This window comes from Carettochelys insculpta, chromosome 8 (assembly GCF_033958435.1).
Source record: "Carettochelys insculpta isolate YL-2023 chromosome 8, ASM3395843v1, whole genome shotgun sequence".
Lineage (NCBI taxonomy): Eukaryota > Metazoa > Chordata > Testudines > Carettochelyidae > Carettochelys > Carettochelys insculpta.
Genome location: NC_134144.1, coordinates 49762496 through 49777524, shown reverse-complemented (window position 1 = coordinate 49777524; position 15029 = coordinate 49762496). Strand labels below are relative to the sequence as shown.

Here is a 15029-nt window from a genome sequence, read left to right as displayed (position 1 = left end):
ATTTAATCTCTGAATCCTGTCCTGAGGTGACATGCACCCAATCAATATGGGGATAATTGAAATCTCCTATTATTACTGTGTTTTTTATTTTGATAGCCTCTCTAATCTCCCTCATCATTTCAGCATCACTATCGCTGTCCTGGTTAGGTGGTCGGTAATATATTCCTAATGCCATATTCATATTAGAGGAATGAATTGTTATCCATAATGATTCTATGGAACATTTTGATTCCTTTAGGATTTTTACTTCATTTGATTCTATATTATCCTTCACATATAGTACCACTCCGCCACCCGCACGACCTGTTCTGTCTTTCCGATATAATTTATATCCCGGTATGATAGTGTCCCACTGATTTTCCTCATTCCACCATGTTTCTGAGATGCCTATTATGTCAACTTCCTCCTTTGATATGAGGTACTCCAGTTCACCCATCTTATTAGACAGACTCCTAGCATTAGTGTAAAAGCATGTTAGAAAACTACCACTATTTATATGTCCGCCTTTCACAGACGCGTTGGATTTTTTTATGCACGATTGTTTCACATCTGATCTTGCCCATATATTATTTCCCACGTTCCCTATCTGACTAGCTTCTAGGGAATCCCTGTCTATGGAGCCTCGTGTAAGAGAAGTCTCCGTCCGATCCAGGTGCTCCCCCGCACCAATCGGCTTTCCCCCACCTCTTAGTTTAAAAACTGCTCTATGACCTTTTTAATGTTTAATGCCAGCAGTCTGGCATTAAAAGACTTGGACTTTTAAATTTAGAAAAGAGGAGGCTAAGCAGGGGATATGGTTGAGCTCCATAAAATCATGAATGGTATGGAAAAAGTGAATAAGGAAAAGTTATTTATTTGTTCCCATAACATATGAAGTAGGGGTTCACAAAATGAAATTAATGGGTAGCAGGTTTAAAACTAACCAAAGACTTTCTTCACACAACTCATAGTAGGCCTGTAGAATTCCTTGCCAGAGGATGTTGTGAAGACCAGGTCTTTTAACAAGGTTAAAAAAAAAAAAAAATTCATGGAGGTTAGGTCCGTCCGTGGCTATTAGCCAGGATGGGTAGGAATGGTGTCCCTTCCCTCTGTTTGTCAGAGGCTGGGAATGGATGACCGGCGAGGGGTCACTTGATGGTTGCCCATTCTGTTCACTCCCTCTGGCACATCTGGCATTGGCTACAGTTGGAAGACAGGATACTGAGCTAGGATGCACCTTTGGTCTGACCCAGTATGGCCATTCTTATTCTGCCCATGGATGGAAAAAATTAGAAGGAACACTGCACCCCCAATTAATTATATTAATAAGCAAATAAAAAGAGCTTGGGGTCCTTTCGAAAGCATCTGATGGTCCAGATTTGACCCCTGGGGTCCCAGTCATCATCGTCTTTAGCCCATTGTTGGTTCTGATTTCCATGGAATAATCCCATGTTCTGCACATCTAGCTTGCAGAATTTGAGAGTGTCCTTACACAGAAATTGAACATGTGTGGAATATCGCTGCATCATGACATCAGTTTACAGCATTGTGATGCAATGTGATATTCATTTATGTCTTGCCCACACAAGAGTATCACTCATGACACAAACATTTGTGCTAACTGTTCAGAGCTCACAAAATCATGATTGTGTTAAAAACCTGAAAACCAAAAAATTTTGAATGAATTGCATGTGGAGTTAGGTGTCCATATCTTCTAAAGTCATAGTCTCGTAATAATGCAGTATAAGCTCACATGCTCATCTTTTAAAAAAATTCCATTCATAACCTAGATTTGTTGGGATTTGGCTAAAACTGACACATTTGTCTTCCCATTTCACTGTGTGGGGAGCTGTTTAGCTGAAGTCTTATCGTTAATCTCTGTCTTGGAAACTGGAATTCGTTTTCTTTTTCTCTTGGGATTATCTGGCTAGAGAGATCGGTTCCTCCATTTTGAATCAGAAGGACACCTGATAGCTTTGAGAAGTAAAACAGCGATTAAGAACGAGATGCTCATCTCAAATAAACTGTTTCACTACAAGATTTGGCCCTAAGTCTTTATCTGGGTTGTGATCAGATAGAACAGATGGAGAAATTATTGTGCAGTTCACAGGTGCGTTTTGAACAAGACATGAGAAGTCATTCTTCCGCTCTACTCTGCGCTGGTTAGGCCTCAGCTGGAGTATTGTGTCCAGTTCTGGGCACCACAGTTCAAAAAAGATGTGGAGAAACTAGAGAGGGTCCAGAAAAGAGCGACGAGAATGATTAAAGGTCTAGAGAATGTGATCTATGAAAAAAGGTTGAAAGAATTGGGCTTGTTTAGTTTGGAAAAGAGAAGATTGAGGGGAGACATGATAGCAGTTTTCAGGTATCTAAAAGGGAGTCATAAGGAGGAAGGAGAAAACTTGTTCTTCTTGGCCTCTGAGGATAGAAAAAGAGGCAATGGGCTTAAACTGCAGCAAGGGAGGTTTAGGTTGGACATTAGGAAAAAGTTCGTAACTGTCAGGGCGGTCAAACAGTGGAATAAATTGCCAAGGGAGGTTGTGGAATCTCCACCGCTGGAGATATTTAAGAACAGGTTAGATAGATGTCTATCAGTACAGTACTATTAGATAGTACTTGGTCCTGCCATTGGGGCAGGGGGCTGGACTCGATGGCCTCTTGAGGTCCCTTCCAGTCCTAGTGTTCTGTGATTCTGTGATTCCTCTCTTGCTAAATAAGGGCATTAATTGTGCTGGTGGAATATCATTATCTAAATTTTTGTTTCTTTTCAATTGCTTTTGTAGGGTAAACCTTTCCTTAAGGTTAAGACATTGTGGAAAGAAGGAAATCTGAACATCTGTATTAACACGACACTTATCGGTGAACAGTAGGGTTATGTAGTTCATATCTGTTATGGCACATATGCTATCAGTCTAGACATGCATGTTCTTTTGTTTATTACCAATAATATTAAAGGCATGTTATGTTTGAACTGACTCTTTCCCTGTGTGTAGAATGAGGATGATAACAAAGATACTGGTTGGTTCTTTCAGATGCATTTCTTGACCTGTTTGTGAACTCCTTGGGATCTGATATGAAGACGACCTGGGGCATCCACAGGAAACTGTTCTGGAGATACACTGTAAGTGTGGTGCAAGTATAGTGTCTCAAATATCTGTTAACATATCCTAAAAATAAATATAAATTAAAAAACATGTTCCCAAAAGTTAGGAAGACCTAGCGCACAAAACACAACCATCTGCCATGGGTTGGTTGAAGGCCAAGAGCCTGTTGGGATAGTTTTTGCCTGAAACACAGGAGCAGGGGAGAAGTCTTGTAAATAAAAGTCTCAGCTTCCTGCCTTCCCCTCAGTGTGCTACAAGTGCAGTTTATGCATGTGCTGGCCAGTACTTGTCTTCATGGCACTTTGACTCCCCCACCCCATAGATTGGGGTTGACTGAAGAATTCACGAATCGGCTCTGTTTGCCCATCCCTGCTCTGTTGTCAAAGGTCTGCTGCACGCTTGTGTGCAGTGGGCCACTAACGGCTGACCAACATTCATTCCAGCTCTAGCCTTCTCCATATAGAATATCACTATTTCACTGAATTGGGGTGTGGGGATCATCCACATCCACATAGAAGGGAATGCAATTTGCTCCATAATGCACACGTAAATTCCTGCACACACATTTCCTTATCACTAGCACATACAGAGGAGAGGACTTAATACTTGTACATGCAGGGGAGAGACATTACTAACGCTGGCTAAAAAAATACAAGAGTGTCAGGAATTGTTTGTGAAAATGTCTGCAAAAATGTGTGTTTTAAAGAAGAACAGAGAGTTGTGAAATTATTTCAGTCACCACTAAGAATTAAGTGCACAAGCCCAAGAGCTAGATGGAATTTCACACTGAAGACCTATCACCTGTGCATGCAGTTGCCCAAAAAGTTTGAACACAAAGCTGAATATGTACAGGAGCTGGTTTGCTGGGGTGGATATGAAGATTGGACCCTTTACTTCTAGAGCCCAAGTTTAAGCACACCAGAAAAAGAAATGACAGAATCCCGTCAATGGTGCTTCCTCTAATTCATGGTTCTTATGCTAACAACCTGCTTTGGGTTTTCTTTGACGAACGCATTAATGAATGAGTCAAACTGTAAAACTGAATGTATTTAAATACTAGGCCAGTCAGAAGTGTTTATGAAAAATAAGCACGAACAATTTAGACCGGGTCCTGCACTGCTGTATACTGGTGTAACTCCGTTGATATCACTAGTACTCCTCTAATGGATATCAGCTGAGCTCTGGCCTTGTGAGTTGAGATTTTACATTGCCAATGTAGAAGATGATATCTGAGATTGTATCTTACCTGACCTGCAAGTATTTTAATTTTGTCAAGACCACGTTATAAGCAAATTCAAATGTTTTTTCCATGAGCACTAAGTTTATTTCTTCTCTGCAATAAAAGATCCTGTGGCACAGCCTCGGCTGGCCCAGATCAGCTAACTTGGGCTGGGGCTGTGGGGTTATGAAATGGCAGTGTAGATGTTCAGCTTGTGGGGCTGAAGAATTGCTGAACATCTACACAGCAATTTTTAGCCCTGTGAGACTGAGTCAGTTGAGCCAGCACAGTTGCAGGCAGGCCATGCAGCATGTATCCCTCTGTAGACGTATCCTTAGAGCCTGTGTTCCAACCTGAGCCTGAATGTCTTCACTGCTATTTTTAGACAGGCAGCAGGAGTGCCCAGGAGCTCAGGTCAGCTGACCTGGGCTCTGAGACTCAGGTCATGTAGCGGGGTATAGGCATCCTTGTAAGCAGTTTCTAAGACTGCTTATTCATCATGTAGCTGAATAACGTTGCATAAAAAACTGACTACGGTACTAATTGTGGAAATGTAGCTGTATGTACAAAATTCAAACCAGCAGAAGGCAGCAGCTGCTCATCTCTGAAGGGCTGATAATGGTTAGTGATGCATGCTTACTGGCACTATCAGGCCAGACACAAGCACTGTATTCTCAAGGTTTCAAATCAAGTTTGTGGGAAGTCCAGTGTTCCACAGTCTGTTGTTTATGGTTCCTGTCATGTATGCTTCTTTTTTTCTAGGCACAAATATTTTAGATTTCCCTGTTCAGTAACAGCCGGCATGTTGCTATTCTATCACGTGCTGGCTGTAGCTTTGCTTCATATCTTCATCCTCTCAGAGGATTGGGCTGTAGCCAAAAACATCAACTTCTATAATGTGAGACCTCCACTAGACCGTAAGTAGCCAGTTATGGCTTTACTGTGTTTGAGATAATAGGTTAATACTTCAGCTATCAGCATTTCCATTGTTATTGCTTGTTTTAAGGGCTGTCTCTTAGACAATTGGGATCTCCTCTAGAGTTTAAAATGAAGCATTGGTTTGGGTGCCTTCTATGGTAGCTCAGTATCATTCCTTACATTTGGAATGAATGGATGCAATTGGAATTAAGTTGGACAAGGGAGAGAAGTTTTGTTTTTATTTGACTTTTAATCATAAATACTTTTGGGTTTTGGAGGCTTATATTGCACCTTTGTCCCTCAAAATGTCTTCCTTTTGTATAATGTAAATGTATGTACTGGACTAGCTGTTTCCGTTTGTTGTCCTGCTCTTTTGATGGGTAGGTAGGGAAGTAGATGCACTGATCCTTTTTTAAAGTTAGCATTAAATGAAGTATGAAACATAGGACCAAATCACATCCACTGTAGTAGCCGTGAAATCAGCTGCCTGTAATAGCATCACAGGTTTGCTTCTTACCTTGCACTTGGATTTCTTTCCCTTTACACCCAACTGGATTAGAGTCTGATATAAAGGAGAACTGTTATATTTAGCAGATGGGGTGTTTAATGCCAAAATGCTTGAAACCTCTTGTATGCACGTACATAAAATATTATAAAACGGAATTTGAAATCAGTCTCACTAATCTCTAATTGGCAGCTGCTTACTCAGAGTTTGGGCGGTGATTTGAAGCTGGTTTTGAAGCACTGTCAGGATGCAAAAGCTGATTAAATGTAAATTGTGTAATACGCTTTCTCCCTACATAGTGTTTTGTTTGTGAAAGAAATGTGTGTGACTGTGTGTGTGTTTGTGTATGTATGTGTGTGTATGTATATATAAATAAATATATATATGCAGTTGTTTAAATATTTTTGTCTAATAAATACAAAAGCAAGCAATTTTGCATGCTATTTTAACATATGGTATTTGCAATCTAAACATAGCTTTAATATTTTTAAAGCCACTCCATTTCCAAAAAGCTTTAAGTGTTTCACCTGTGCAAATGCAGTCGACAATTACAACTGTAACAGATGGGCTGAAGACAAATGGTGTCCTGAAAGTAAGTGTGCCTGTCCTAGGTGGATTCCTGAAGGTATTTAATTTTGTTTTTCCCCTGACTCAGTCATCTCACAGACAACTGGTTATATAGGATTAACATACCATCACACTGATGGCCTGGGGATGTGATTAGCAATAATGAGTCTTATGATTTCACTTGAGCTGAATATTCCAGATGTTTGAATAGCTAAGCAGTGTGGCAAATCCTGTTGAAGGCCTTATATGTTCAGACTTACAGTAGAACCTCAGATTTCGGAAAACCTCAGGAAGGGTGGTTGCTTGTAACTATGAAATGTTCTTGTGGTTGTAGCTCTTACGGTTTAAGAGGAGTTCTTGAACACATATAACACCAACAGACAGACAACAAATGCACGCTAAAAGATAAGTGGATAGAAGATTTATGTACTGGTTCAATACTCTTAGAGCCCCCAGTCTACAAATTGTTCCAGCACCTCTGCAACTATACACACACAGAGATGGGGTCTAAATTAGCTGTTGTCATTCAAGAACAAACTCCTGGAGTCATCCTGGATACTCCTATGAAAATAACTACTCCATGTGCAGCGGCAGCCACCACAGAATGTTAGGAGTCCTTTGGAATGGCATAAATGCAAAGACAAAAAAATACCACATCACTGTATTAATCCACAATACGTCCACACCTTGAGTACTGCAAGTGGTGCCAGTTGTCACATCCTGAAAAAAGATCTAATCGAATTGGAAAAGGTACAGAGAAGACCAACAAAATGATTAGGGATATGGAACAGCTTTTGTACAAGAAGAGATTAAAAAGACAAAGACTGGTTAGCTTTGAAAATAAATGACTAGGGTTATGAGAGGTGTTTATGAAATCATGAATGCTGTAGAGAAAGTGAATAGGCATATCATTACCTTCCCCCGCTCACTTAATATAAGAAACATGGGTCATCCAATTAAATTTATAAGCAGTAGGTTTGATGCAAACATGAGGCAATATTTCTGCACGTAACCCACAGTCAACCCTTGGAACTCATTGCCATGGGATGTTGTGAAAACCAAAAGAATAACTATGTCAAAAAAGTTATAGGTGAGTTTGTGGTGCTTAGGATCATCAATGGCTGTTGGCCAAAATCAGGAGTGTAGCCATGTGCTCTGGAGGTCTTTAAACATCTGACTGTGAGAAGCTCACTCTGACTATGAGATAGACCACTCAATTGCTTTGTTCTGTTCATTCCCTCTGAAGTGTCTGGCACTGGCTACTGTCAGAAGACAGGGTAATGGGCTAGATGGACAGTTAGTCTGACCCAGTATGGCCATCTTAGGTTTTGGGCTTGGGGAAGGGGAGCTACTTACCAGAGCTACTTATCTTCCCTCTTTGTAGTTTTAGGGCCAGATTGATATATGTTGTGATGGACCCACACCAGTCAACATAGGAACTGAAACTAGTACATATTTAGTACAGAAGTGTTATTTAGGGATGACTTTATGAATACCTGTGTGCCTAGTTTATAATACGCTATGGGTGTACATCATTGATGCATGTGGTGTCAGATGTTGTTATATGCGAATTCTCCGAGTGGAAAGTGTGCCATGTGGTTGCATCCATTGTTAGTGCTGAAACATTTGGCAATAAGGCCTGAAGAGCACACTTAGAGGAGAGAATAGCAGAGAAACTAGGCAAGGAAAGACTCACTAAAGCAACAGGGAGGGAGGAAAAATATTAGAGGAAGGAGAATTGAAAGATGTGGCAGAGTGAAATGAAAATGTGAAAGTAGTCTGAAGGAGTGTGGAAGAGAATGAGAAGAGAGTGAAAGGTGGAAAGGAAGAACGAGGATAGCAGCTGCTAAAACTAGTTAGCCTGCTAGAGTTGAAGTATTGAAGTACAAATCTGAAGGGCTGTTTCATAAGTTGCTTCCTGGGGCCAAATGGCCCATTTAATTTAAGGTCTTGCTGGCAAATCATGACTATTAAATGACCACTTTCTAATTTTTTAATATAATGACCATTATGCCATCTTAGTGCTCTAAACCCCACACAATCTCTAACTTTTCTCCGTGCCATTACTTTAGTGTAACTTTTCATTTAGTGAAAGCTTCTGAAGTACGTGATAGAACTCACACTTCATGAAAATAAACCCGATTTTTGATTTATTTCTTAGATACCAAGTACTGTTTGACAGTTCATCACTTCAAAGGCCATGGAAGGAGTACTTCTGTCACCAAAAAATGTGCTACCAGGGATGAATGCCGGTTGGTTGGCTGTCATCCCCACCGAGAGACAGGCCACACAGTAAGCATCAGTTTTTGTGATGGAGAATGTTTGTTTGAAGGCATTCTAGATAAGGGACATGTTCAGCACTTGTTGTTCATTTCAGCAGTAGTTATTTGAGTAATGCTTGCCAAAGGACACTATCTAATGTTTATCAGAGCTGGATCACAGGCAGCCAGATCTCGTAGTCAGAGTTGAGGTTCATAGTCAGGAGTCAAAGGTGAGATGGGTCAAGATTTAGGGAGCTCAGAAGCAGAAGGCAAACAGGAGATCAGAACTACAAGTCAGAAGCCTTAAGCCAACCCAGGTCAGGGCACTGAGAAATCAAGCAGGGTGAGAAGAAGCAGGAGGCTAAAGTACACATCCCAGAGCATGGTAGATCCCACTTGTTTGGACAGTGTCCTGTTCCTGGCTTAAATAGGGCCAGCAGGCCAGTCGTACTCCTTTGGCTACCTTGGCATGTCAGGGACAGAGCTTCAGTCTGGGGCTGGGCTTCATGGATCCTGGGTCAGAAGGCGTAAGCAGGCTTCCAACTGAAATGTTGAAGCATGGCTGGACTTGTAAACCCTGTGGATCATGGCAATGTTTTAGTAATAGAAGTCAAAATTCTGGAACAGGAGCCAGGCTTGAACCCCTTCCTGTTCTATGAGGAATTTAAGTTGTAGTCACCAGGGAGTGTCACATTTTTAGTCAAATGTAGCTCAGTAGCACGGTGATTTAGAGCATTGAGCTGCCTTGTGAAGGGTTGTAGCCAGACAGAATCCCCTGGCTCTACTCCATCTTGCCCCTTTTTGTGCCTCTGAGCACCAAGCACAAAGAAACAGCACAGTCTTAGAATGTTTGAAAGCACAGATGTGCTTATCTCAAGACCAGTCTTTTGATCCCTCAAAACACAGATATGCTGTGTAAGCATGACCCTGGACTGAAGAATACAGACAAGGGGGCTAACAGGCTAGCTGTTGACCACAGGGCCTCAAACTGCCCTTGGCTGGTACTGATAATTGATACGCCCACACTTCGTCCCAGAAGAGGAATCTCCCACCCATACGAAAAGAATGTCCTGTCTTAATGATTTAGTTATCTCTATCTTACAAGTGTAAATTAAATTGCAACTGCCTTGTAAGAACTGGCGTCACAAAGATGAACCAGTACAATTGGTACCTTTAGATAAGGAAGAATATACATGACCCAAGGGGTATAAAGAAGGGCCCGGCAGGCCACTCTGAGCTCGTTACCTATACCTGCCAGTCGGGTAAGGTCTTTGCCTCCCGAGGACTGAGGGGACACCCTCCTCGCATTGTTCTTCCCGAGGGATTCAGTGAACGACATTGGTTACGCCAGGAGTCGAAGGACGCAGGGGTGAGAATTATACCTGCAATGTACTTTTGTGCATGTTTAATAGAAAGAGCTCTTTAGTCTGAGGCATCTGGTCCTCAAATGGGTAACTTTTCACTTGTAATCTAATTGGCATGTCATATGTATCATCCTACTAGTAGTTAAGAAGATAGAAGCAATAACCTTGTAACCATTAAGATTCTTGTTTCTGCTTTTAATAAATAGCAACCATTTAAGCTTTCAGCCTGACTCCTTCCAGTTACTGTAACTTGGCCAAACACAAATGAAGAACCTTAGCCGTTCGGCTATATCAGCCTGGTCAGTAGTAAGGTGCAGTAAAAGCTGAGCGCTGAGTCGCGCTGCCTCCACGGAGCAGGCTCTTGGGGCACCCGTCAGCCTCCCTGGCTGCCTGCTGCGAAGGGACAGTCTGTCCTAGCAGTTAAAGACTCCAGTGGAATAAGCTCTCTGCACCAATATTTGGGGCACCCGTCAGCCACACGGGCTGCCCACTGTGAAGGGACTGTGAGCCTGTCCTAGCAGTTAAAGAGTCGGGTGGATCTTTGGGGCATCCGTCAGCCATTCTGGCTGCCCACTGTGAAGGGACTGCCGGTCCTAGCAGTTAAAGACTTGGATGTAATTAGGCTTACAGACCACTCATTACCTGGCCGTTGGCTAACAAGGGTCAGAGTTACAATTCAAAGTTGGCCATTCATTTTCTAGGTGGCAATTGGCTGGCTTGCAGGTGCCTTTGGGGAGGAGGCAACTTGATGGCTAACTTTGACATCTGGCTAAAGGTGTTACCTTGTCACTTGTCTTTGAGAAACCAGTTTATTAGCTCTCCAAACTTGTCTGGTATACACACTGTCAGAACAAATCTGAAATTATGATTAACTCCTAAAATGAATGTTGAACGTAGATTACACAAGAATATTGATGATCTATTTTAATTTTTAAATGGTATCTCGTGAGGTGTATTTTTCACAAGGATTAATCCAATTGTGCCCAGCATGTGAATAGAGAAGTGCATTTGGTCACAACAACATTTGTTGTTCAGTGTAATTAACAAAATACCAGATTTTAAAACCATGCAATTCATATTATCACGTTGCTTTTGTTCCATTTGAGTTATCACCTAGTTTTAGCAGTTGGCAAATTACAAATGGCTAAAAAATAGACATTATTACTTTATCTAGATGACATGTACTATTGATTCTAGTCCAATCCATGGTACAAATGAATAGCTTTACTTCTAAAAATATAGAGTACAGTATAATGTTGAAGAGCTGTGTACTACAGTTTTATGCATATTGGCTGACACATGCAACCTTTGTTATGACTCTTGCTTTTGAAAATGAAGTGTAAGATATTTTTGAGGTAGAATGGTTAGAATGCTTTATATCATATACAACACAGTGCTGGAAGGCTCATTTCAGAAACTGATGTCTGAGTAAAATCTATTGGAAGGATTTGAATGATCTTAGTGTGTAAGATATCTTGAAGACAGCAGACAATCTGTGTGTAAAATATGAAGGAACATATATATGCTGCCTTTGATCTTAGCACAGACTCCCACCGATGTCAATGAGTGTTGATGGACTGAGGGAAGCATGTCTTCTGTTGCATTTTATCACATAAAACATACTGTTGTTCCTTTGTATACAGTGCAAATTGTAGTGTGGAAATAGGTATGCTCAACATCTTCACATTCTCAAATAAGGAACATCAGTTTCAACGATTCCCCAAATAAGCTACGAGTAAAGAAGATCCGTGAACAGTAATAATTGTTGTCCAGTACTGGATATTTGTCAGGAGATGTCAAGATCAGAATACAAGATTATGCTGCATAAAAGTTTATGAACTTGATCATTATATTTATTTTCTTTAAAAATATGTGACAAGAAAATATTCAGAAGCATGCTTGTTCTTAATACAGAGGAAGGCTATAATTATGGGACGCTTTCCCTACTTTCTAATGTGTTGGGATATCTGTCAGACATCTTTAACATGGTTAACTCTCATCAGATGATCATGGTAACAGAAGTTAATTAATTACAGCACATGATAATCTAAGCATAAGAATGATGCTGAGCATGGTTTTGCAGCTGTAACTGATAGGCCAATGCTGATTACAGGCTACCAGAGAGAAGTAATTAGTATTGCTGGTTGGGAATTTTCTGGCAAAATGTTTTGTTGGTTGGTTTTGCTAAATGGTGATTAACATTACAGGAACAGGTTGGTTTCAACCAATCTGATTTCCTAATGGGGGGTGGGAGGAACTGAAGTTGCTGAAAGGACTTTTCATTTCAAAATACAGTAGAAGCTTGATTATCCAGCAACCCTGGGGAGCAGGGGTAGCCAGATAATCAAATTTTCTGGATAGTTCTGACTCTGTTCTGCCTGTCCCACTCCACCAGCCCCACAGCAGCCATCCCCGGCAGAGCAGCTGGCCCCACGGGCAGCCAGTGGCTGGCTGAACAGCAGCCAGCCCTGGCCAGGCAGCCAGTAGGCAGCTCCACTCCACTGCTCCCAGCCAAGCAGCCAGCAGCAGAGCAGACGCCAGTTACTTGAGAACACTAGTTATCCAAATGCTGGAGAACACAGCTTTTACTGTTCTAGTTAATTTTATTTTTAAGAAGTTTTTTTAAAGGTCAAAAATTCTTTTGGATTTTAGGTTCATAAATTTTTTTGAGTTTTTGACTTTTGTCATGATTTGGGGAGGGAGGATTCAAAATCTTAAACTCTTGTGGAACAGAAAAATGTATTCCTGCCCAGCAATGATGATTAGCTTTCTTAAAAAAAAAAAAAAAGTAATACACGATAAAAGTCTGCTGCATCCACTGCTTCCTAACAATCTCCTTTTTATTGACAGGAATGCATTTCTTGCTGTGAAGGAATGATCTGCAATGTAGAAATACCAACCAATCACACCAATGCAGTGTTTGCAGTAATGCATGCTCAGAGGACATCAGATGGCAGCAGGAGGACAATTAGCATGCTAGCGCTAGCATCGTTCATAACAATCATGCTCTTGTGATGCAGCTTTACACATACCAAATGTGATTCTGATAGATAATCCTTCAGAATGTTTCAGTTGGAAAAACATTTCTGGCCCTTTCAAGATTATAGCAGATGGCCCAGAAACATGGAGATGCCCATCACGAAATTTGCTGATTGTTTATTGAAAATTCTTGCAAAGAGTCTGCAGAGTTCAAAAGAAAAGACTGGTGGCCAAACACTTCAGTAGACTTAACCAGTTGTCTGAATTCTTCATTGGGTGGTGCAAACATGTAAATTCTGCACATTACTTGAACAAGGAAATTTGTTGTCTGTACCCAGTCGCTTGACCAGGTGAGATAAAGGGATGCTTCTAGATGCAAAAACTGTGCCAAGCTTGTCTAAAGAGAAACCATTTTTTCATAACGTGGAGAATTGACTGGTAGTATCAAGTATCTTGTCTGCCTTATTGATGTGAAAATGTTATATTTAAATTCATTCTTAAATATGGTGTTCATGGAGAAACACGTTTTCTATCAAGGTGTCTAAGAAATAGACAGAAGTGCTTTTGTGAATTTGTTTTCCCTCAGAACTGCCATGTCCTATGTAAAAACTGAAAAACATTTTATATATATTTTTTCTCTTTCCTGCTACAACAGTGTGTTACTTTGTCCAATTATGAAATAATGTGAATTCATGAAAATGATAAAATCCTAATAAAAGATGGCCAACTTCTTAGGCTCCTGTAAGTCTCTATTTAAGTGTGTAACTAAAGGCAGTTTGATTTTCAAGAGTGCTGAATACCTGTATCTCTCATGGCCTTTGATAGGATTTGGGTAGACCAGCATATGTCAGCCCTGTGCTGAGCACAACGTAAAGCCTCCCAGCAGTCTTTAGGACCTGAGCTGATGGATGTAGATGGAGGGAAGTTTCAGCTATGCCTCCTTTTATGCCCAAGCCTATACCCAGTGCCTTCACTTACTGGAGCCACCATCACCTTTTAACTGCAGTATGGCCATCAATTTGACCCATATGGTTTGAACCGTATTGCATTTTCTTCAGAATGTTTTGATATTGTATTTCTGAATTCACTGATGAAACCAGTAAGAAGTTAGATTTTATTATTTCTCATCACCTTGATTCTACAGAGCTTTCTTTTTACTCAATATTGGTTAAAAATTGAAGGGAAAAAGTTGTGAAAATTTTGTTTCATTGCAACATAAAGATTTCATCAAAAATTGAGTCTCTGAAAATGTTGACAAACTGTAGGTTCAGCTTGTGTGTCAAATCTTTAGTATTTCTCTCTAAGTTGTTTAAATGCGCTTAGGGTGCGTCTACGCTAGCTCCCTCCTTCGAAGGGGGCATGGTAATCAGCTTCATCAGAGGAGGTGAATGACATGCTGTGATGCATATGCAGCACCTCATTAGCAAAATGACCACCCCAGGAACTTTGAAGTTGCTAACTTCGAAATGCGCCAGGTAGTGTAGCCTCAGGTGCTTTGAAGTAACTGCTGAGCTTCAAAGTTTTCTTACTCCTTTAAAACGTGTAGCTATTTTAATTTGAACTGGCAATTGGAAAACAAATTATTTCACTGATGTCTTTACAATTGATGATTATTATTCCTATTATTAGTTCCTAGTTTAGGATTCTGACACATTCTCTTTTGGGCCGATGTTTTCCAGACTTGCCCACAGATGAGTTCTTTGATAAAGTTACTTGTAAATTCTTTTCAATGGTTTTCTGAATTATGAAAACCTTAAGAATACACTTGTCTGACTTCCACCTCTTAACCCGCATATCCAACCCTCCAGGCTCTAGTTGCAAATTCTATTTCCTGGAATGATTTGTGCAGTTGAAAATGACAATATAAGGTTCAACAGGGCTTTCAGCCTTAGATGGGTTCACTGTAAATAGATTAAGGTGATCTAATAATTTAGATTTCTTTATTCTGCAAATAGTATTCCAAACTACACAACTTGGGAGCAGAGCTAAGATCCTTCAGTATTGGCCAAGGGTTGGCCATGCATATGCTGCTTTAAAATTTCCTTGAGTTGCTAAGATTATTTCCTGTGTATGCACAGGGGAATAATGTAACTGAAAATAAGAAGCTGTAGTTCCTCACTGGCATTTTGGTGC

At 40.6% G+C, this 15029-nt stretch overlaps 1 protein-coding gene across 2 annotated transcripts in view; it reads left to right on the top strand.

Moving 5' to 3' along the window:
* LYPD6B (LY6/PLAUR domain containing 6B) overlaps positions 1-14538 on the top strand; it is a 97283-nt gene extending 82745 nt beyond the window's left edge. For both annotated transcript variants that reach the window (XM_075001520.1, XM_075001521.1), the window contains 5 exons: positions 3012-3100; positions 5065-5219; positions 6219-6317; positions 8454-8584; positions 12768-14538. In XM_075001520.1, coding sequence (XP_074857621.1) covers positions 5105-5219; positions 6219-6317; positions 8454-8584; positions 12768-12932 — 510 coding nt within the window. In that variant the 5' untranslated portion in view covers positions 3012-3100; positions 5065-5104 and the 3' untranslated portion in view covers positions 12933-14538. The remainder of the gene's footprint in view (positions 1-3011; positions 3101-5064; positions 5220-6218; positions 6318-8453; positions 8585-12767) is intronic.
* Positions 14539-15029: the final 491 nt, after the last annotated feature.